Source organism: Phascolarctos cinereus, unplaced genomic scaffold (assembly GCF_003287225.1).
Source record: "Phascolarctos cinereus isolate Bilbo 61053 unplaced genomic scaffold, phaCin_HiC Scaffold_2;HRSCAF=192, whole genome shotgun sequence".
NCBI classification, from domain to species: domain Eukaryota; kingdom Metazoa; phylum Chordata; class Mammalia; order Diprotodontia; family Phascolarctidae; genus Phascolarctos; species Phascolarctos cinereus.
In genome coordinates, this window is record NW_027555625.1 from 177,293,600 (window position 1) to 177,316,043 (window position 22,444).

General features: G+C 36.3%; 1 protein-coding gene across 6 annotated transcripts in view; it reads right to left on the reverse strand.

Moving 5' to 3' along the window:
• MCPH1 (microcephalin 1) overlaps positions 1-22,444 on the reverse strand; it is a 334,179-nt gene that overhangs the window by 291,440 nt on the left and 20,295 nt on the right. For all 6 annotated transcript variants that reach the window (XR_002324216.2, XM_020985229.2, XM_020985208.2 and 3 more), the window contains 3 exons: positions 15,207-15,294; positions 14,060-14,174; positions 11,169-11,309 (listed from right to left, as the gene is read on the reverse strand). Coding sequence is in view for 5 of the 6 variants with exons in the window: in XM_020985229.2 (XP_020840888.1) it covers positions 11,169-11,309; positions 14,060-14,174; positions 15,207-15,294 (344 nt within the window). In the remaining variant the exon portion in view is untranslated. The remainder of the gene's footprint in view (positions 1-11,168; positions 11,310-14,059; positions 14,175-15,206; positions 15,295-22,444) is intronic.

Below are 22,444 nucleotides of genomic sequence, written 5' to 3' on the forward strand. Positions count from 1 at the left end.
ATCTATTGCACTAAGTGAAGTATACCTGCAGAAGGAAAACAATGATTTCTTAACTGTCAAATCCAACAGACTTTTCTCAATCCTTACTCTTCACGACCTCCCTGCTGCCTTAGACACTGCTGATCTGCTTCTTCTCTTTGATACTTTCTTCTCTAGGTTTTTAGGACACCACTCTTGTTGGTTCGCCTTCTATCTTCACTTCTCAGTCTTCTCTGCTAGATCCTCATCTAGGTCATTCCTCTCTGTAGGTGTCCCACAGGGTTCTGTCCTGGGCCCTCTTCTTTTCTCCCTCCCACTAACTTCCCTATTAATTAAGAGTAACACAATCTTCCCAGTCCTGCAGGGTCAACTCCTCCCTATATTTCATCCCCCATATACAATCTATTGCCAAAATACATCCTCTTCTCTTTGCTACTGCCAAGATCCTGATGCAGGCCCACATCACTTCACACTTGCTCAACTGCAATAGCCTGCTGGTGGGTCTGCCTATTTCAAATCTCTCCCACATCAGTATATCAGCCACTCATTCAGCCGCCAAAGTGTTTTCCTAAAGCACAGGTCCAACCACGTCATTCCAGGATCAAATACAAAATACTATCTTTAACATTCAAAACCTTCATAACCTAACCCCCCACCATCTACTTTTCCATTCTTCTTATAGTTTACTCTCTGCCTCATAGTCTTCAATCCAGCAACATTGGCCTCCTTACTGTACTCCCCCTCCCAAAAAAAGTCATTTCATCCCTAGGCTCCTGGCATTTTCCTGGTTGTCCTCCATGAATTCTCATCCCTACCTATTAGTTTCCCTGGCTTTCTTCAAGTCCCAACTAAAATTCCATCTTCTATAGGAAGCCTTTCCCAATTCTTAATTCTAGTGTCTTCCCTCTTTTAATTCTATTTTTCCTATATATAGTTTCTACGTATTTGTTTATTGTCTCCATTAGACTGTGAGCACCCTAAGGGCAAGGACTGTCTTTTTTATATACCTAGAGCTTTGCACAATAGCTAGCACATTGTAGGCACTTAATATTTATCGATTAATTAATGACTGACTTTTGCACAAGGCATTAAAGTTTGCAAAACATTTTAAACAGTTGTTTCATTTAAGCTTAACAATCCCAAGAATATTACAGATAAAGAAAATGAAATAAGTTAAGTGTCCTGTCAAAATCACAACTAGAGCTCAAAGTGTGACTTTCCATTCAGGTCTTCCTACCTCCAACTTCCAATATTCTGTTCAATGAGCAATAATGGTCCTCAAATGAAAAACAAAAAACAAAACAAAACAAAACAAAGAACCAGTACCATTTCATGAAACATCAACTCACTACAATTTTTTTAAAAAATAAAGTAATCCCTCTTGTACAGCACTCTAATCTGAACAATCTGTTTTCTAGCCTGAGTGACACATTCACTAATTACAGGATCTTCAATCAATCAACTAGTATTTATTAAAGTATCTCCTATGCCAGGTATTATGCTTAGACTGGGGATGCAAAGATTAAAAAAAAAATTAATACTTGCCCTAAAAGAGCTTACATCTGACTTTAGACAACAAGAATGATGACTCTCATTTCTATAGTACTTTAAAAACAAAAAAGTACTGTTCCACAACAACCCTGTGCAAGCATTATTATTTTCATTTGACAGAGGAGGAAGCTCAGCCTTAGAGAAGTTAAGTGAATGACCCATGGTCATGCCTGGATTCAAACACAGGCCTTTGGAAACCACATACAAATCTCTTTCTATGATGCCACACTGTCTCTAGTAAAAGCATTATTAACATTTATATTTCACTATAGGAAACTTAACATCTTTGGAATTCAGTTTCTTCAGCCATAAAACAAGGTTAGATTAAATGAACTCAAAAGTCTCCTTTAATGCTGAATTCTATTATACAGCATAGCAGATGGGGTACTACCTAAAAAGATAACAATACCACCCTGCAGGCTAACTCCATTAAATCAGACTTTGATATGATCTTATGACACAAAAGCAGCATAGCATCTCTCTTCCACCAGGCACAGGTTAGAAGTTAAGAGACAAGTGGCTTCTCCTTCCCATTTTTAGCCAAACACTAAATGCTCCCAGAACCTGCTAGCTGATGCCACTGCTCTGCTAGAGTACCTGTAATAGGTCCACCAGCATGTCATATTAAAGGCTCAGATAGCCATACAAATCTAAAAACACTTTCATTCAGTGTTAGGCATCAATGCTAATGCTGGGAATACAAAAATAAAGATAAAAAAAATCTAAGAGTCCCTGCCCTCAAGAAACTCATATTGGCTGAACAAGTTGTGGTATATGACTGTGATGGAATACTACTGAGCTATAAGAAATAAGCAGAACCAAGAGAACACTGTATACAGGAACAGAAATACTGTTTTAAGAACAACTCTGAGTGACTACGTGATTTTGACTATTATAAATATCCAAATTAACCATAAAGGACATATGAAGATGTTATCTGTATCCAGAGAAAGAAATGATAAACAGAAGTACGTATAGAATGGTTTTACACACACACACACGCCTAAAAATGGCAGTGATGGGAGGGAGGAGGGAGACGAACAAGGAAAAAAAGAAAGTTACACAATAGCTTTATTACATATTTAAAAGGAACAGCAAGTTGTACATAACAGGTTTGTGGTTTTATGAACAATCATCTTTTTTTTCCTATTCTACTATGTCACAGAAATGCTTGTTTTATTTATGAAGTTCAGAATAAAATAAATACATATTTTTAAAAGCTTATATTTTAATGGGAAGACAGCATGCACAAACAACTTTATTAAAAGATACATGAAAAATAGATACCAACTATGATTGGATGAGAAGGTTCTGGTGACTGGAGGGATGGGAAGGGCTTCTTGAAAGAGGTAGTGCTTGAACTCTGTACTGAGCTTTGAATGAAACCAGGGATTCTAAGAGGTAGAGATGGAGGTAGAGGAAGAAGAATATTCTGGGCATGGGGTATAGCCAATACAAAGGCATAGAGATGCAATATAGTGCACCATGGGTCAAGAGCAATAAATAGATTTATATGGCTGTAATATAGCATGCATGAAAAAAGAAAAGAGAGAGGGTCTAGAACAGAGCCTTAGGGGACACTTATAGTCAGTGGGCATGACATGAGATCCAGAAAAGGATACTGAAAAGGAACTGCAGGGGAAATGAGAGGGAGCACTGTCATGAAAATTCAAAGATTAGAAAGTATCCAGGAGGAGGAGAAGGTGGTCACTGTCAAATGTTGTAAAGAAGTCACAAAGAATGATGATTAACAAAAAGCCATTAGAACCCAAGATTTCAGGCTGACAACCCTTAAAATAATTTAATTTCTAACTAAATTAACCCTGGCACTGGTCACAAGGTACATGGCAAAACCCTTCATCATGTCCTCCGAATGCAGTACCTACCCAGCTCCCAATCATTTTTTACTTCCACCTTCTACCTTTTGTCTCTTAGAGCTATGCTATTCAGTCCAGCAACTGGATGAATAGGATTGACTAAAATATATCGGTTAAAACATAAATGAGTTGACTTTAAAGATTTCAAAAAGCAAAATAACCTTTAAATGACATACTGCAAACAACTTATGCAAATCTTGCCTACTACTGTAGTCCATGAAGCACAGGAAATCCAAATCCATGTTTTTTAACAAGGCTTACAGTAAACAGTGCATTTACAACCAAAAGAAATGCCTCATAGTTCCTAACCTCACTTTTGTAAAGATGTTTTTTTTCTCCATTATATTTTTATTGGCCATTACAGATTTTTGGTACCTAAGCCATTTACTACATAAAATTTACATGACATTATGTTAACAAAATATTTTAGATAACCATGCTTTAGACTTAAAATGTCTTCGGGTAAGTTTTTAGCTGTAGCAAAATGTACTAAAAGTACTCTCAGCTCATCACAAAGTTCCAGCAGATACTAGGAGGCCTGGCCACCTGTCTGTGCCCTTGGAGCATCAAGCATTCCTGATGAACATCAGCCTTGCTCTTTTGGCTGAATGTCAAGACATCATAACTGTGCTTACTTTTCCAAACATAGGGAGTATGGCTAACGCCAAACATTGAAAATCGGTAAAACCCTGATATGGTCCCACATGGCGCACAGCAAATATCTATGGAAGAAATACTTTTTTATTTCCATGCCATACTCAGAAGTTAAAACTTGTCTAATTTGCTTGTATCTTCACTTATGGCTTTGTTCTTACTGAGGTACACAAATATTTAAAAAAAAAAATCTCTAAGGTGTTCCACCCAGAAGCCTGTGTCTGCTTTGACTGAGTGGACAGTGACTCAAGGCTTACTGGACTCAATGCTGTCTAGAACATATTTCTCTAAATAATGGCAAAGCAAAATGGCTTTAAAACTTCCTATCATATCACTTTTTGCAGATGATATGATGATATACTTAGAAAAGTAAAAAATTACTTGAAACAATAAACAAACTTAGTAAATATAAATATTTATATGAAATATATAAAATAAACCCACACAAATCACTGGCATTTCTATATATTACTATCAAAGCCCAACAGCAAAAGATAGAAAAAGAAATTCCATTTAAAGTTACTGTAGACATTATAAAATATTTGGGAGTCTACCTGCCAAAACAAACCCAGAAACAATGTGAACACAATTACAAAACACTTTTCATACAAATAAACTCAGATCTAAATAACTGGAAAAATATCAGTTGCTCATAGGTAGGCCAAGCTAATATAATAAAAATGACAATTCTACCTAAATTAATTTACTTATTCAGTGCCACACCAATCAAACCACAAAAAAATTACTTTACAGATCCAGAAAAAAAACCCCAACAAAATTCATCTGGAAGAAAAGAAGGTCCAGAATATCAAGGGAATTAATGAAAAGAAATGTAAAGGAAGGTGGCCTAGCTGCACCAGATCTTAAAATTGTATTATAAAGCAGCAATCATCAAAACTACTTGGTACTGGCTAACAAATAGAGTGGTGGATCAGTGAAATAGGTTAGATATTCAAGACACAAGAGTCAATGACTCTACTATTTGATAAATCCAAAGACTCCAGCTTCTGGGATAAGAAATTACTATTTAACAAAAACACCTAGGAAAAACTGAAAAAATAGTATGGCAGAAACTGGGCATATACCAACTTCTTACAACCTATACCATGATGAAGTCAAAATAGGTACAGGACTTAGATATAAAGACTAATACTATAAGCAAACTAGGAGAGCAAGGAATCATTTACCTTTCAGTTCTACGGAGAAGAATTTCTAAACAAACATGAGATACAGAACATTATGAAATGCAAAATGGGTAATTTTGATTACATTACATTGAAAAGTTTTTGCACAAAAAACTTCTCATCAAATAATAGGTCTTGGTGTTACTGAAATTGTTTAATTGACTGTAATCTGACAATTCTGAAAAAAGCTCCAAAGAAATGTGAAAGGACTTTTTTTTGGAGAGGTCAGCACTTAAGAAAACACTAGAAAATTCCAGCACACAAATGCTGCAGAATTTAAAACTTTAGACATTTTATAGGTTTCCTGACAATTTTAGTTTGTACTTTATTTCATTATGCATAGTTATTACAAGTATCCCTGGTTAAATATTAAAGTTATACACTACAGTCCAGCATTTTTGTCTTTGAAATTTACAGGAGTTTATGCAGAAAATAAACTTTGGTTCTATCAAAAAAAAAGCCATTAGATTTGGCAACTGAGAAATTGTGTTTGCGGGCAGCAATAGGGAAGGAATGGGCAGCAGTAGTAATAATAATAATGATAAATATTGACAATAACAACAACTAGCATTTATAGAATGCTTTAAGGTTTGCAAAGTGCTTTATAAATATTTCATTTATCCTCACAACAACCCTGGGAGATAAGTGCTATTATTAGCCCCACTGCACATATGAGGAAACTGAGGCAAACAGTGATAAGTGACTCACCCAAGATCACACAGCTATTAAATGTCAGAGTTCAGATTTGGACCCAGGATTTCTGGACTCCCAGTCCAGCCCTCTATTTATTGTCCCAGTCACCTGCCTCATTGAAACTCCTAAATAAAGGTAGAAGATTGAAGAACACGGAAAGAGATTGATAAGTACTGCTGGAGAAAATAAGAGGGGATGGAATCAAGGGTAAATGCAAAGGGATTGGATTGAGTAAAGAAAAGAACCAGTTGTTCATCAGTCTGCAATAATGAAGGAGATGGGAGAGAAAGGGTAGCAGGGAGAGTATGAGATGAAGTGATAAGAGAGTTTGAAACAAATGGCCAATCTATTTATTTATTTATTTTTGGCGAAGTATGATACAAGGTCTTCAGCTAGGGAGTGGAATGAGGAGGGGGTAAGTGGGTACTGTGGCAATCTTAGGAGAGACAGTTTGAAACAATCTCTGTGGTGAGCTGGAGAGGGAGACAATTAGAGAAGAAAAAATTGCATCACTATGCGTGGCTGTAGGGAGAGGCCAGCAGAGATTAGGTATCCGAAGTTTGCAGTGGACAAAGTCATCACAGTTTCATGACTTCCAGCTACAATCAACAACACTTGAGCAGCACAGGAGGCAGAATAATTCAGGGTGAAGGTTTGGTAAGCATGAACAGCAACAGGATTAGAAGCAAGGATTTCAGGAGCAGAGGACGGTTAGAGCTGACCCGTGGGTCAAAGACAGGATGGGAAGGGAACACAGCCAGAATGGAGATGATGGCCTCTACAAACTTCATACTGAAGAATATCTTATCACCCATTCTCTTATCAACTTTGCTCAAGATGCAGGCTGAATTATCTTTTAATGATTTCTGTAGGAACCTAAATTAAGCTCATAGCTGGGTGATGGACATTATATTTTTGTTCCCCATCCCTCAACATCCCATCCTATAATCAGGTGCTGGACCTGGAGACTGGAAGGCCTGGTTTTCAATCTTTTCTTAAATATTTAGTAGCTCTGTGACGCTAGGCAAATCACTGAACCTATATGAGCCTCAATTTTCTCACATGGAAAATGAAGGGTTGGACTTGATGTCTTCTTAGGTTCCTTCTTGTTCTCAATCTATGATCTTATGACTTCTCTCTCAACAGTTACAAATAATAATCCTAAAATGTTACTTTGCTTTTAATACAAGTCACCAAGGCCTGCTATTTTAAATATATATATAGTATTTTAACTATATTAATCTGGAAAATCCAGCCCTTTCCCACAGAAATAATGTCTTAAACCAGAAATAGGTAGTAGACCTGTAATTTTATTGATTTAGGAAACTCACTGATGTAGGGACTCCCTCTCCCAATATAGGTCAACACATCCTTTACAACTTGACCACCTAGAACACTGAGAAGTTAAGACGTACCCAGGGTCACATAACCAGTACGAATCAGTAGAGACTTAAGCCCAGATCTTCCTGGTTCTAAGACCAGCTCTCTATCTTATATGCTAAGCTGCTTTCAGGTTAAAATTAATGAGCTTTATGAAACAAAGGCCCCTTGCCAGATACTGCTGTGATATCAGAACTCAGAAACCAGGTTTCAAAATACACGAAACCAATACAGATCAATGTGACTGCAAACAAAGCACTACCAAAAGGAATGTGGTAAGCACTTATTAAGAGCCCACTAAAGGTGGCAGCTAAGTGGCACAGTAGATAGAACTTGGGCTTTGGAGTCAAAGAGGACCCGAGTTCAAATCTGGCCTCAGATACTTGACACTTACTAGCTGTGTGACCCTGGGCAAATCACTCAACCCTGACTGCCTCACCAAAAAAAAAAAAAGAAAAAAAAAGAAAAAGAAAAAAGCCCACTATGTGTCAGGCACTACACTAACTACTTTACAAATATTATCTCATTTGAACCTCATCATAATTCCGGGAGGCAAGTGCTATTATTACTTCCATTTTACAAAGCTGAGGAAACTAAGGCAAATAGAAGTTAAATGACTTGCCTAGGGTCATAAAAGCTATCTGAGGTCACATTTGAACTCCAGGTCTTTCTGACTCCAGACCCAGTGCTGTATCCACTGCACTACCCAACTGCCTCTAGGTAAGTTACTTTTCTTATAAATTATTATTCTTATGATCATTATCAAATGATCTATCTTATTATACAATATTCTCTGCTTGGTCCCATTAGAAGTTTATAGAGATGAAAGGTTTTCTCACATGAAATTAAATAATGAATTTTTAGAGGGAGAGATACAATGGGAAGTATATATAAAAACAAAAGATATCAATAAAAATTTGCTTTTGTTTTTTAAAACATTCAATATGGTTACTTCACCCAAATAAAGAGTTAATCACTAAGATTCAATATCTTAGCTCTAGATGAACAACTCATACAACCCACTTGACAGGTCTGTTGTAAGGAAACAACATATCCAAATATGTTGCTCATATTTAATCATTTCATAATACACACACTTGCATGTCCCATTTATTTTCCTTTATATCAGAACTAAGTCTTTAAAAAAGAGGGTTGTATTGTTAAGAACTATTTTTCAGTATACGGTAGCCATTAAAATTAATTCTGCCTCATGAAAATGAAACATTGTTTCTAGCACTCAAATAATAAGCAGTGATTAATACTATTCAAGTTTTCACCACATGATATTCCAGAGGATGTGTGTAGTAACATAAGATTGACTTTATCCACACAGCCCGCCATGCGCCAGGCATATAGTAGGTACTTAATAAAGGCTTGCTGATTAACTGACTGATCTATGTACATACTGTTACTTCCAACATGTTTTATAATCTGAGTAAGACTTCTAACTAAAGTAGTTATTAAAAGTAAAAATTACTTTTCACCATGTTATTACAGCTAGAAACATTTTTGGATATTTTCTGTCTTAAAAGTTGTAATTGTAGCCATGATGGGTAGTAAATAGAGGGCTACAGAACTCCCAGCCATGATGACTACCTGAAAAATATAAGAGACAGCTCCCACACACCTATTCCAGAACCTAAAAATTATACTAAGACAAGTAATGATCAAGAAATACAGTGAAAAACTAGTGACTTCATCCACCACAGAACTGCACAAAAATTCAGCCAGAAGCCCAAAGACATAGAAAAGGGGGCTGTCACAAAAGGCAGCACACATCCCCAGGAATGTCAGCATTCCAGCCTAACCAGAGGGCAGTCAGAGGCAAATGTAGCTGCCAGGCTTTGGTCTATGTCTGGAGGCAGCAGGAGCAGAGGTCTCCCATGGAAAAGCCCCAAAGTGGTCTGAAACCCAGAGGTGGCCTTGGAAACCATAAACGTGCAGCAGTAACCAGCGTGGGCCCAGTAGTACACATACCAGAATATCGCCGGACACAGCCATGGGTATCCTGAAAACCCAGCACACTGAACCTTAAAAATCCAGGCAGGTCTAACCCTGGGAGGTGGAGGTCAGGGCAGAAATCCAAGGTGGGACTAAGTGAGCCAACCACATCTACCCAAAAGCATAGAAAGAAGTGGAACCTGGCACAAAGCCTCAGTTTAGGAATCAAGGCCAGAGAGATAAGTAAATCAAAGAAAACTCCCACCACCATAAAGATTTAGTGTAGATGCCCAAAAATCCTACCTATGAGAAAGTAATTTGGTGACAACTGCAAGGAGAAACTTCAAAAACAAAACAAAACAAAAAGATTTTCCACAAGGAAGAAATGAAACAAGAATTTCAATAATGAAGGGGAAAAAAGCTCTGGAGGAAAGAAGTGATTGGAAGAATAGGCTAAAAAAGAAAAGTGTAACTTACTTAATAAAATTACCTACAAATTACAAGAGACCAAATCAATGACTCCATGAAACAGTAAAAAATACTAAAACAAAATTAAAGAGTTGAAAAAATAGAGAAAAACATAAGGTATCACCTATGAAAAACAATTGCCCTCGAAAATAGGTCAAGGACAGACAATTTAAGTCAGACTCCTTGAAAACTATGATAAAAAAAGCCTAAATATATTTCAATAAATCATAAAAAACTGCTCAGATCTATTAGAAACCAAGGGCAAATGAAAATAGAAAAATACACTGAGTACCTCCTAAAAAAAAAAAAACCCACAAGAGGAAAATCCCAGGAACATCTTAGCAAAATCCAGAACTTCCATGTCAAAGAAAAAATTCTGTAAGCATCCAAAAAGGAGTTCAAGTACCAATGAACCATAATCAGGATGACATTAAATCTGGAAGCTTCCTTTATAATGAGGAGAGCCTGGACTACAACATTCCAAAACAAAAAAGAGGCTTACAACCAAAAATAATTTACCTATCCTGCAAAGCTGAATATAATCCTACAGGAAAGAAAAAGGATCTTTAATGGAATAGAGAACTTTCAAGCATTTCTAATGAAAAGACCATAGCTGAATATTAGTCTAGACTAACCTAGGAAAATAAATTTATTTAAGCAGATGGAAGGAGCTGTGATGATGAAGTCCTAATAACATAACAGGAAGAGAAGAAACAAGTGCCTTTTCAGAACTCTAACGTTTTCAGAGTATTGATGGAGTTAAAATAAGAAAAACTGAGGACTTCTCTTCTTAGTGTTTTAAGAGGGTAAAGAGAAGGAAAGGTAAAGGGAATATATTAGTATACAAAGGAGAAAGCAGCAAAACTTGTTACTTCTCATAATTGGGGTACATAAGATACAGCTATGGAGGAAGGACAAGGGGAACAGATACCAGATGAGCTTCACTTTTATGTGAAATAGACAGAGGGTTGAACACATACAAACATTGACATACACAGTTTGCTACAGAAACATATCAAACTGAATAGGAAAAAAGCACACAGGATAGGGGAAGTTAAAAGGGAGGATAATAACAGGAAGGGAACAGACATAAGAATTAAGTAGAGGGAAGAAGTTAGTAATAATGATTCCAAAACAAGGGGACCACTGAAACATTTTTTTTAAGTACCCAGAGAAAAAGAAAAGTTAAATTCAGAAGGAAGAACAAACAAGGAAGAAAGTTTTTTAAGTAATGTAGAATTGATTATATACTTTTTTTTGAAAGAAAGACATGAAATGGAATCTCAAGATTTCATATGCAATCTTTTTGTGTGCTTTTATTTATATGGACATGCTCATCTGGGAGCTAGGGAATCATTAAGTTCAGAATTTTTTTTTAAAAAAGAGGGCTGCACCTCTTTCACCCCAAATCCCTCAATGGTATAAAGGTGAAATTACTTACATGTAGGGGAAAGATTTTCCCTTTTATCTTTCATTTCCTGTAATCTCTTTTCCATTGCATTACACTGATCCTTAATTTTAGCCGTGGGACTATATATCAATGAACCATCAGCTTCAAACAACAGAACTGGTATATCATTATCTGGAGAAAAAAACAAATTGATAAAATTTCTGTTTTAGACACCTTCACACTTAAAGAATGTGATGTTATACAAGAATATATAATAACTGACGCATGTAGATATTTCTTAAAAATTAGTTTCTCTCCTCTGTGTACTCCAATTCATCCAGGGCCATTTTTTAGTCTCTTTAATTTACTACATTTGTTATTTCCTGCATAACTTCTCTTCTGTAGACCTTTACCCCCAACCACAACTTCTGACTATTGCTATCTACAGATATCTCCCACTAAATTAATGAGTTCCTTAAATTTCTAATTTTATTGATGTCACTTTCTGTTAAATCAAAAATTAATGCTAAAGATCAATATTTCTTGAACTTCTCCATTTTGAGTGTCTAATATCTCACCTCCTCCACTGTCAGACTCAAAAATCATCATCATCATCATCATCATCATCATCATCATTATTTTTGGCAAGGCAATTGGGGTTAAGTGACTTGCCCAGGGTCACACAGCTAGTGAGTATCATGTGTCTAAGGCTGGATTTGAACTCAGGTCCTCCTTGACTCCAAAGCCCTAGCTGCCCCTCAAAAATTATTTTTAGTGATATAAGAATCTCCATTGAGGACATTAGCCACAACTAAATTCAAAATCATCAGACTGGACATTAAGAGTTAATGCAAAAGCAATCTAATAATTTGCTGGTAATTATTTCCTAGCAATACAGCATTACACAATAATCAAACTTTTCAACGTTTAGCTGCCATTGTCTCCCACACAATGACACATGAACAAATTCTGAAATTAAACACCAGCAAACGAAACAATGGGAAATAGAAAAAGAAGGTAGCTGGTGAGATGGAAGAAGAGGAAAAAGAAAACTGAGGCAGCCAAATACTTTGTTTTGTTTTATTTTGTTTTGTTTAAGGCAATTGGGGCTAAGTGACTTCCCCAGGGTTACACAGCTAGTAAGTGTTAAGTGTTTGGTCTGAGGTCGGATTTGAACTCAGGTCCTCCTGACTTAAGACCCAGTGCTCTACCCACTGCGCCACCTAACTGCTCCCAAAATACTTTTTAAAAATCATTAGATCTGAAATCAGGAAACCTACCATCTAGCCCTAGTTCTTCTTTCAATTAGCTTCAGTCACTTAACAGCTGTAGGCATTAATTCCTTCATCTATCAAATGGAATTTCCACCTCTGAAGTTTTCTGATTATATTAAGGTCTGGGTAACATGGTGAAGTGGAAAGGAAACTGGATTTGGAGTCAGAGGGCATCCTCCCTTCTCTACTACTTTTGACCTATGTGAATTCAGTTTACTTCTCTGGGCCTTAGTTTCTTTAGCTACAAAATGAAGGAATTGGCCTGGATTGCCTCTCTGGTCCCTTCCAGCTCTAAACCTAATAGTCCAAAATTTTATAAGCTCTAAACTTTATAGTCCCTTTTATAGTCTTTAAGCTCCAAACCTTATAGTCCTAAATGTGAATGAATTTTGCAGTTGGTGGAAAAACATCAACATGTATGATGTTTTAGGGATTGTTTCTTCTATAAAAAGCACAATGTATGGGAAAAATCATGTCGAGTTTATGATACAGTATTACATTTATTGGTATTGTTTAGTAACATGTTGAGAACAGCGAAGTATCATTAACACTTTCAGTTATTAAAATTTTGAGTGACTGGTTAAAATTTTATCAGAATGTCCTCCCTATATCATTTTATTTTGTTATAAGTATATCATTACCTATTATTTTCTAAAAATTTTTCCAAAACTTTAGTTTCCAAAACTAAGCATTTTTTGAATCTGGACATCTAACCAGTTCTGAATCCATCTAAATATACTATATTTTCTTCTTCTCTCCATCTTCTCTACAAGAATAAATGAGATGATAACAATGATAGTTAACATTTATACAGTGCTTTAAGTTTTGCAAAGGGCTTCATATATTACATTTGCTCCTTACAGTAACCCTGTAAACGTTATTATTATCTCCATTTTGTGGATGAGGAAACTGAAGCTGAGAGAAGTGAAGTGATTTGTCCAGGATCACACAGCTAGTTGGTGTATGAGGCAGGATATGAACTCATATCTTCCTGACTCCAAGTTCAGGACTCTATCCACCATGCCACTTAGCTGCCTCTATAATATATTCTATCAAATATATTGCTAAATTCTAGGTAAACTAGATCTATAAGTATTCTCTTGATATACTAGTTGAGCAATCATGAAAAATGGAAATAAGGTTAGTCTGGCATGACCAGTTCTTTTTTTTTTTTAATTTTTAGCTTTTAGGCAATTGGGATTAAGTGACTTGCCCAGGGTCACACAGCGAGTAAGTGTTAAGTGTTTGGTCTGAGGTCGGATTTGAACTCAGGTCCTCCTGACTTCAGGGCTGGTGCTCTATCCATTGTGCCACCTGGATGCCCCCAGGCATGACCAGTTTTTAATGAAGCCATTTTGGCTTTTTTGTAATCATTTTCCTTTCTATATATTCTTTAAGCATTTTTTAAATGATCTATTCTAGATTATTCCCAGGAAACGAGGTCAAGTTCTCTGGCTTATAGTGGCAGCCTCTGTTCCTTTTCTTATAGTGTGGTTCCTCTTTAATTCTATGTGAATCTTTCAAACATTACTAAAAATGGCTCCAACAACCATACATACCAGCTCTTTTGGCACCCAACAGTAGAATTCAATTGGGATACACTCTACTGACAGTGGGTCTGCATGAACTTTAAATACAAAAGATAGCACATTATAAAACTTAATTTACCTATGGCTGTTTTTTGAATATTCAGTTCATTAGCCATTTTCTCAATTTTCTTTTGAAGTCTTCTATCATTTTCTGGTGTTCGGGGAATAAAGTCTTTCGGCTGCATGCACTTGCGCTGTAAAAAAACAAGATAATATTAACTATCACTATTATGTAACACCTACTAGTTAATATGGAAAAATAACCCTTTCACATATATTTATATTATCTTTCTAAAGCAAGCATATTATTTGCTGCAGTAATTCTGAATTACAAAATAACTATAGATACTCCTTTATATTAAAAAAACAAAACTACTGATATGGTCCCTGTTGTGTTACATTTGACTCTATGATGGTTATATGTGTATAACTGAATTAAGCAGATAATTTTTTTCAAGATTGACTAAAAGATGTGAGGATTTGCATTAGCTTTTCATAGGAAAAATATCACAAATTATAAAAACCTTAAAAATGAACACATTTGTATATTATCTTTCACCACTACTCCTAAAATCACCTTTTTACAGATGGGAGATGGTAGGATTTTTTCCAACCACATTTTTATATATTGCTGCTGCCTGTTTTCAACTTTCCCATTAGATTCTATCTTTTTGATGAACAGGAATTAAATCTAATCTTGAACCAAACAGCTTTGGCTTAAAGTGAAATAAATATAAGAGAGAAATGGTGACTTTCTTCCAAAAGAGAAGTCTGAAAGTACCACTACCATGCCTTTTACTGGCAAAAAGTTCTTGCTCCCTATTTATTTTAATAGAGTTCAGAGATCAGAATGGAGACTTCTTGAAAAGTCCTTTCCCACCCTGGATCAGGATCTCCAATTTAAAATGCACGTTACCAAAGGAGTGTAACCAAAATACAAAACAAATAAACAAAAAACACCTGAGAGAAGTAAGAGATCTTTGTGGAATATCTGCCATAATACCTGCTCATACTAGTTTTCTCTTAATCATTTTATCTTCAACATTGCAACACCCTCCTGCCCCTGGCTTAAGTCAACATGAGATCAAAAACAGAATATACAGAACAGTTTCAGGTGAATTTAAATCATGCCTAAATATGTTCTCTGTGAATATAAAATATATAACATGTACGTTCACAATTACAAGAAGTATGCACATTCAACTTACATATTGTTATATACTCACTTTTTTTTTAATCAGACTTGGTAATCCTTCATTAGTGTTGATTGCTGGAAATAAAGACTCATCAACACGTACACCAGATAACCTGCATCTGTATAATAAATTTTGTAACTTATTATTACCCTTCAATGAAAATTAATTCCTATTACGTTCACAGTGTTCAACTTGCAACTATAACCATAAAGCAATATAAACAAGGCAGCATGGATAGAGGGCAAGCCTCAAAAATCAGAAAAACTTGGGTTCAGATCTCAACTCTGACACATATTGGCTGTGTGACTCTGGCCAAGTCACTGAAGTTTTAAGTATTCTAGGCCAGTAGTTCTCAAAGTGTTGTCTGGGGGCCCTTGAATGTCCCAGAGACTCAGGGGGTCTGTGAGGTGAAAATTAATTGTATAATAATACTAAGATGTTATTTGCCTTTTTCATTATCATTCTCTACCAACTGAACAGTGGAGTTTTCCAGAGGCCACATGGTCTGTGAATTAAAGATTTAGCTGCAAATGTGAAGACAGAGTTAAAATCTTGACTGCAAAATTGTACTTTTGCCTAACAAACAGAAGATTCTACAGATGGCAGGACTTGATGTTTTGCTTGTATTCACCCAGTATTAGCACCAACTAATAATCAAAGAAGATGTGTTATGTGAATGCTTGGCAACAAACACAAATGGTGCTGAAATATTCAAAGGGTTGAATAATTTCATTTGAATCTCTTGATTTATCCTCGACCAACTGTGTTGACATTTGCACTGACAGTGCAAAAGCAATGGTGAGTAAAAAAGTGCAGATGCACAAATTGAGGTAGTGACCACACTGTAAAAGTCATCATTGTATTCTTCACCAATAGGCACTCAAAGTAAAAAACAAACTGAATACCAGTTTTACTCAATAATATCCTTGATGAAACAATAAAAATTATGAATTGCATTAAGCCTTAATTTAAATCTTTGCATGATGAAAGTCCTTGAGCAATTGTCTGAGTTGTGAGCTGAAGGAGCCACTTTCTTCATGGAATACTATTTTTACTTGAAAGAATGACTAACAACCTAAGATTATTTAGACTTGGGCATCTGGCACATATTTTTCTCAAAAACAAATGAAAGAGACATGTCATATCAAGGAAAATGGATGATGGTATTAGTTGCCAACAATAAAATTCAAACTTTTAAGTGAAAATTAGAATTTTGGAAACCTTGTATCTATCACTGTGAGTTTGACAGCTTCCCAATACTTAAAAGACTTATATGATGAGATAACAGTAATATAGATATTGTATAATGAAATGTGTCAACATCTGGAAGATCTTCATAACCTAATGAATCAATATTTTCCAAATGACCAATGTATGATATTACAAAAATCATGCAAGGATAAAAGATCCACTCAAAGTGTAATACCAATCAAAATACCAAGGCAAAGTATAAGATAGATCAATGGCTTATAATGTACAGAGTACAAAAAATTCACTGATATGGTTACAGACTCCACATTGCAACTAAGCTTTAAAAGAAAACCCACCATTTGTCAAGCTTTAGTGTAGCATCAAAGAAGATCAAACGTTATTTGAAAAGACCAAACACTTCTCCCTTTTTCAACTACACAAGGCTAAATTTTCTTCATATTCTTCAACCAAAATAACATGTTGCAAGAGATGTAATGCAGAAGCAGATAGGAGAATGCAATTATCTTCTATTATTTGCTGTTCAGTCATGTCTCAACTCTCTATGACCCCATTTGGGGTTTTCTTGTCAAAGATACTGGAATAGTGTGCCATTTCCTTTTCCAGTTCATTTTACAGATGAGGAAACCGAAACAAACAGGCTTAAGTGACTTGCCCAGGATCACACAGCTAGTAAGCGTATAAGGTCATATCTGAACTCAGGTCTTCCTGATTCCATGCCTAGCATTCTATCCACTGCACCATCTAGCTTCTCCATTAATGAAATTTCAAAAAATGTAAAACAAAGTCATTCTTCTCACTAAAATTGTTTTTTTTTTTGAAAATAGTTATTTTTCACAAAAATTTATGTTAACATGAATAGGTTTATCATTGTTATTTTTAAATGAATTAACAAACATTTAAATTTTTTAATCAGTTTTAATTGCAAGTGTTATAAATATCAATAGACATAATCCACATAAACAAAGTTTTTTTGATGTCTTCGATAATTTCTAAGAAATCAAAAGGAGTCTGGAGACAAAAAAAGTTTGAGACCTAATGTTCTAAGCAATTCTCTAAGACCAAAAAATGCAAAGAGTGCTGGCTTGAATTGGTAGAGACTGTCCTTATCTAGGAACTCCCTACACCAGTGAAACCACAGGTCTAGTCACTATCACTATCTATGTCATTTAAAGTGTTTTCTTGAAACATAATAATTATAATTTGACAGTCATGTAGTCATCTAAAGTAATATATTACATATATATGTATATGTATACGTATATTTATTTTAAGATTAGGAGTTTGAACTGTAGCAACAGACTCAGGTAATTTGTACCCCAGTGTTATTCATTATTTGACTAAGGGTGATATTCATTATTTAAATAAGGGTATGCAACCAATTAAACAGTGTCAAAAACTAAACTCTCTTTTACTAAACACAAGTTCCCTCTGAACTCTTGTTTCTCTTAATGAGTGGTACTATCATTCTTCAAAAATCAAAATCCTAGAATCACCCTTGATTACTTCCTTTCCCCAAACATGTAGTCACCAAGTTCTATCAATTCTCTTTGCAGTATCTCTCAATCTACCTCTTTTAATTTCCATTGCCACTCTAATCTAGCCTCTTGTCATCTCAAGCTTGAACTACTGTAGGCCTCCTAACTATTCCTCCTGCCTACAGTCTCTCTCCCATCTATCTGCAAAGAAATTATCTTTTCCTTATTGTTGGTGATAAATGGGTTTACTTTTGTATAACTGTTGTTCAGTTATTCCAGTTGTGTCAAACTCTTTGTGACCCCATTTGAGGTATTCTTGGAAAAGATACTGGAATAGTCTGCCATTACCTTCTCCAGTTCATTTTACAGAGGAGGAACTGAGGGAAACAGGATTAAGTGACTTGCCCAGGGTCACACAGCTAGTAAGTGTGTGAGGCAGATTTGAATTCAGGAAGATGAGTCTTCCTGACTTCACGCCCAGCACTTCATCCACTACAACACCCAGCTGCCCCATTGTATATGTAAACTGATATAAATAGTTTTGGATAAATCCTTTCCTCATTGGTTGTTAACGTGGACTAAATGACCCCAACTTCTGTCTAGAATCAGCTTCTGGCCCAGCCATATAATTGGGAGGGGCCAGGAAAGGGAAATCATCTGTGAAACAAAATGGAACTGGGAGTCAGATAGATAGGGTCAAAGAGAAACACATGCTAGGATTCCCTCCCCCTCAAAAAAATGACTATTGGCCACATCGAGAGGCTATAACAAGACATGAAGAGAGCCAATTAATTAGCCTGAGAAACTATGCTGGCCAATTATAGCTGGATTCACAAATATCTTGGGAAAATATTATCAGACCTCTTTAGGGAGACTAACAAAGAGCACTGATTTGGAATCTGGAGAGACTGCTATTTGAATCCCTCCTTTGACACTATCTATATGCCAAGCGTACATCACTTAATTTCTATAGTTCCAGTTTCCTCATGTGAAACAATAGTGATAATGCCTATAGTACCTATTTCATGGGGTTGGACATGGGATCATAGATCTAGAGCTGGAAGAGATCCTCTAGTCCAGTCCTTGAGTGTGGCCTTTTGGCAGAGTCCAAGTTTTACAGAACAAATCCTTGTATTAAGGGGATTTGTTCTGTGAAGCTTGGATTCAAAGGGCTGCACCTGATGACCTAGAGGGCTACATGTGGCCTCGAGGCCACAGGTTCTCTACCCCTGATCCAAAACCCTCATCTTAGAAATGAGAAAACTGAGGCCCAAGGAGATTAAATGACTAGCCTAGAGTCAAAGTAATCAAGGCAGGATCTGGATCCAAGTGCTTAGATTCCAAAGTCAGTGTATTTTCCACTGTACCAAAAATTAAATGAGATATATCAAAAGCACTTTGCAATTCCTAAAATGCTATACAAAAATGCCAGGTTCCTATAACCTGATAGTACTGTGTTCTGTGAGTTTCTCTTATTTTACTTTGTTTCATTTATCACAGTCATCTTTTCTGAAAAAAGTAATTTTCTGACTTGGCTGAACCAGAGGATAGATTGATAGCAGCAGTAGAGACGTGGCAGAGAAACCCAAGAGCTTCAAGGTGCAAGCTTAGCAGAAAGCAAAAGAAAAGAAAACCACACATAGGGTTGGGCTGAAGTATGGCTTGAAAGCTAATTCCCTTCCTATCTGATATCCTTCATTTACACTCTCACACAAACCACTGCCAGACTGATCTTTCTTGAGCAATTCTGCATTCAACAACTGTCTGCTCAAAAATCTCTCCAAATGCCTACAGGATTCAAGGTCCTCCACAACCTGGCCTCTAGTTATCTAGCCTCAATTTTCGATTTCTCCACAAACAACTCTTCCAAACAAATTGAACTACTCTGGTTGCTCAAAAACAACATGAATATGCCTTTGCTCACACCATTTCCCCTACATAAACTTCTCTCTGTCTAAATCTCACCCATCTTTAAACACACATGACAAGTAATAAATATTTGGTGATTATTGATAACTAAAAACTATTGGCGCCACACCATAATAATGCTATAACCAGGATTTACACAAAGGATCCTGTCATTATCAATTTTTCTTCTTCATAGTGAACAGATTTATCATTTTATTTCTTAAAGTTGTCTCATTAAAAACACATTACTGAACATCAACACAACCAATTAAACAGGTTAGCAATTTTTACATTATAATGACTAATTTAAAGGTATAAAGTATAACTTTTCAGTCTCTCTCCATCTAAGTTCACATCCAGATTCTTTCTTCATCCACTTACATCATCATTAACTTTTCCTCTTATACCGTCTTAATGTGTAATCCGCTATTCTGGTTCTGCTATCATTGATTTTCATCATTTTATAAAATTCCTTCCAGATTTCTTCATACTCCTCATATTTTATAGTCAAAATGAGATTATAGTAGTCTAATGCATTATTTAATCACAATTTAACTGTTCCTCCACTTTTGGACATTTAAGTTGCATCCGGTTTTTTGCAGTGGCATGATGTTGCTATGAAAATCACTGACTAAACTGCTCTTTTTGTTCTTCTTGGTAAGAACGAAATTATTACATCAAACTTTATTTCTAACTTTCACTGTGTAACTGCTCTCCAAAAAGATTCTACAAGTTTGAAAATCTACCAGTAATGAATGAATATACCTGTTTCTGCACAACCCCCGCTCCCCCAGTGTTGGGTTGCATTGCTTATAAATTGTATCTCAAGGTACTTAGCCCAAACAAACATTATGTGTTTGTCACAGTAGGATGTGACACCACAGCACAGATGAGGACAGCCGGAGGAGGTATGAGATTACAGAGGAACATGGTCACATCATGGTATATTTCCTTCACAGGAAATGGCTGATAGGGTGTCTAGACAGAGAACTAGCTACTTCCTTTGCAATGTAATTCAATTAAATACTTTCTACTACATCCAAGGCACTGGGTTAAGAATTTTGGGAATACAGAGACGCACAAGACAGTTCCTACTCTTAAGGAGCTTACAGTCCAGTCACGGACTAATCAACAAACATTTATTAAGCACCTGTTATGTACCAGGCCTTGGAGCTACAAATAATGAAACAATTCCCATGCAAAAGAAACTTACATTCTAATGAGGGAGGAAGCTTACATTCTAATGAGGAAGGCAGTTACCTTACAAAGTAATTGATATCATATTGCTTACCTTCTCAAAGAGTAGTGAGGGGGCAGGAGGGAGGGAAAGAATTTGGAAATCAAAAAGTAAATATTAGTGAATGTTAAAAATAAATAAGCAAAATAAAGTATACACAGAATAAATATAAAAAGAATAAATCTTAAGTAGTTAAATGCAAGGTGGTTTAGGAAGGACAGTACTAGTACTTGGGTGGCTCAGGAAACTGTTCAAGTATAAAGTGTTTGAACTACATTTTGAAGGAAAGGAGGGCTTCGATGAGGCAGAAGTAAGAAGGATAAACATTCCCAGCATGGGGAATAGCCAGTGTAAACACAGAACTGAGAGATGGGAAGGCATGTGTGGGGTAACAGAAAGAACAGTTCGGATGGACAGAAGAGTGTGGAAGGGGGAATACTGTCCATTACAGGGGGAGACAAAGGTTGGGGCCAAGTTAATGGTAAAGGAAGAGTCCAGAAGTGGCAGTGGGGAGCAAGGTTTATTCTAACTCTCCTTCCAGAAGAAGTTAGTGACAAGGTGTGAAGGAAGGGACAGGCAGTATTGAGAGCAGCGAGGTGGCACAGTGGATAGAGTGCCAGGCCTGGAGTCAGGAGGGCATGAGTTCAAATTTGGCCTCAGCCACTTACTAGCTTCTAGCTGTGTAACCCTGGGCAAGTCACTTAACCCCAACTGCCTCTGTTCCTCATCAGCAAAATGAGCTGGAGAAGGAAGTGGCAAACCACTCCAGAATTCTTGCCAAGAAAACCCCAAATGAGGTCAGGAAGAGTCAGACACTGAAAAACAAGTGAACAAATACCAAAAAGGATGGCCAGTAATACACAGGTTAGCTAGTGTTGTCATGGATTAGATGTGAGGAGTGTGACAAAGAGGGTTAGAATGAAGGGAAGTTCGTTCACTATAGACTGGGGATTCTAGAGGGCACAGAGGAAGTGGTGGGCAGGATGGGACTGAGGAAGATAAGGATGAAAGAAACAGAAGTGGGGGTAGGGCAGCTCTTATACTACAGATTTAACTGATACAATAGTTGCCTAATATAATAAAGGGCTGTTTTTGCATGTGAAAATAATGTAAGTAACTACAACTATCATGAATGTGCTCAGAGTCGTTCTTCTAGTAGTAGGAATGGATTTACTCTGATTCAATTACATTATCTTGCCTAGTCTTCCTTATGAACAATACATACTTGCTTGCTGGTTGGCTAGGTGTATAGCAAATACAAAAACTAAATGATCCACCCATAAAAGGATTGAACCCACAACTTTGGCTCTATTGTTTTTACATGGCAGCTATAACTACATTGCACAAATCCTGACAATTTTCAGGATATTACTACTTAAATCTTTAAAGGACAATAGAGTATTTTACTTTCTGCTTTCAAGTAAACATTGGAATTT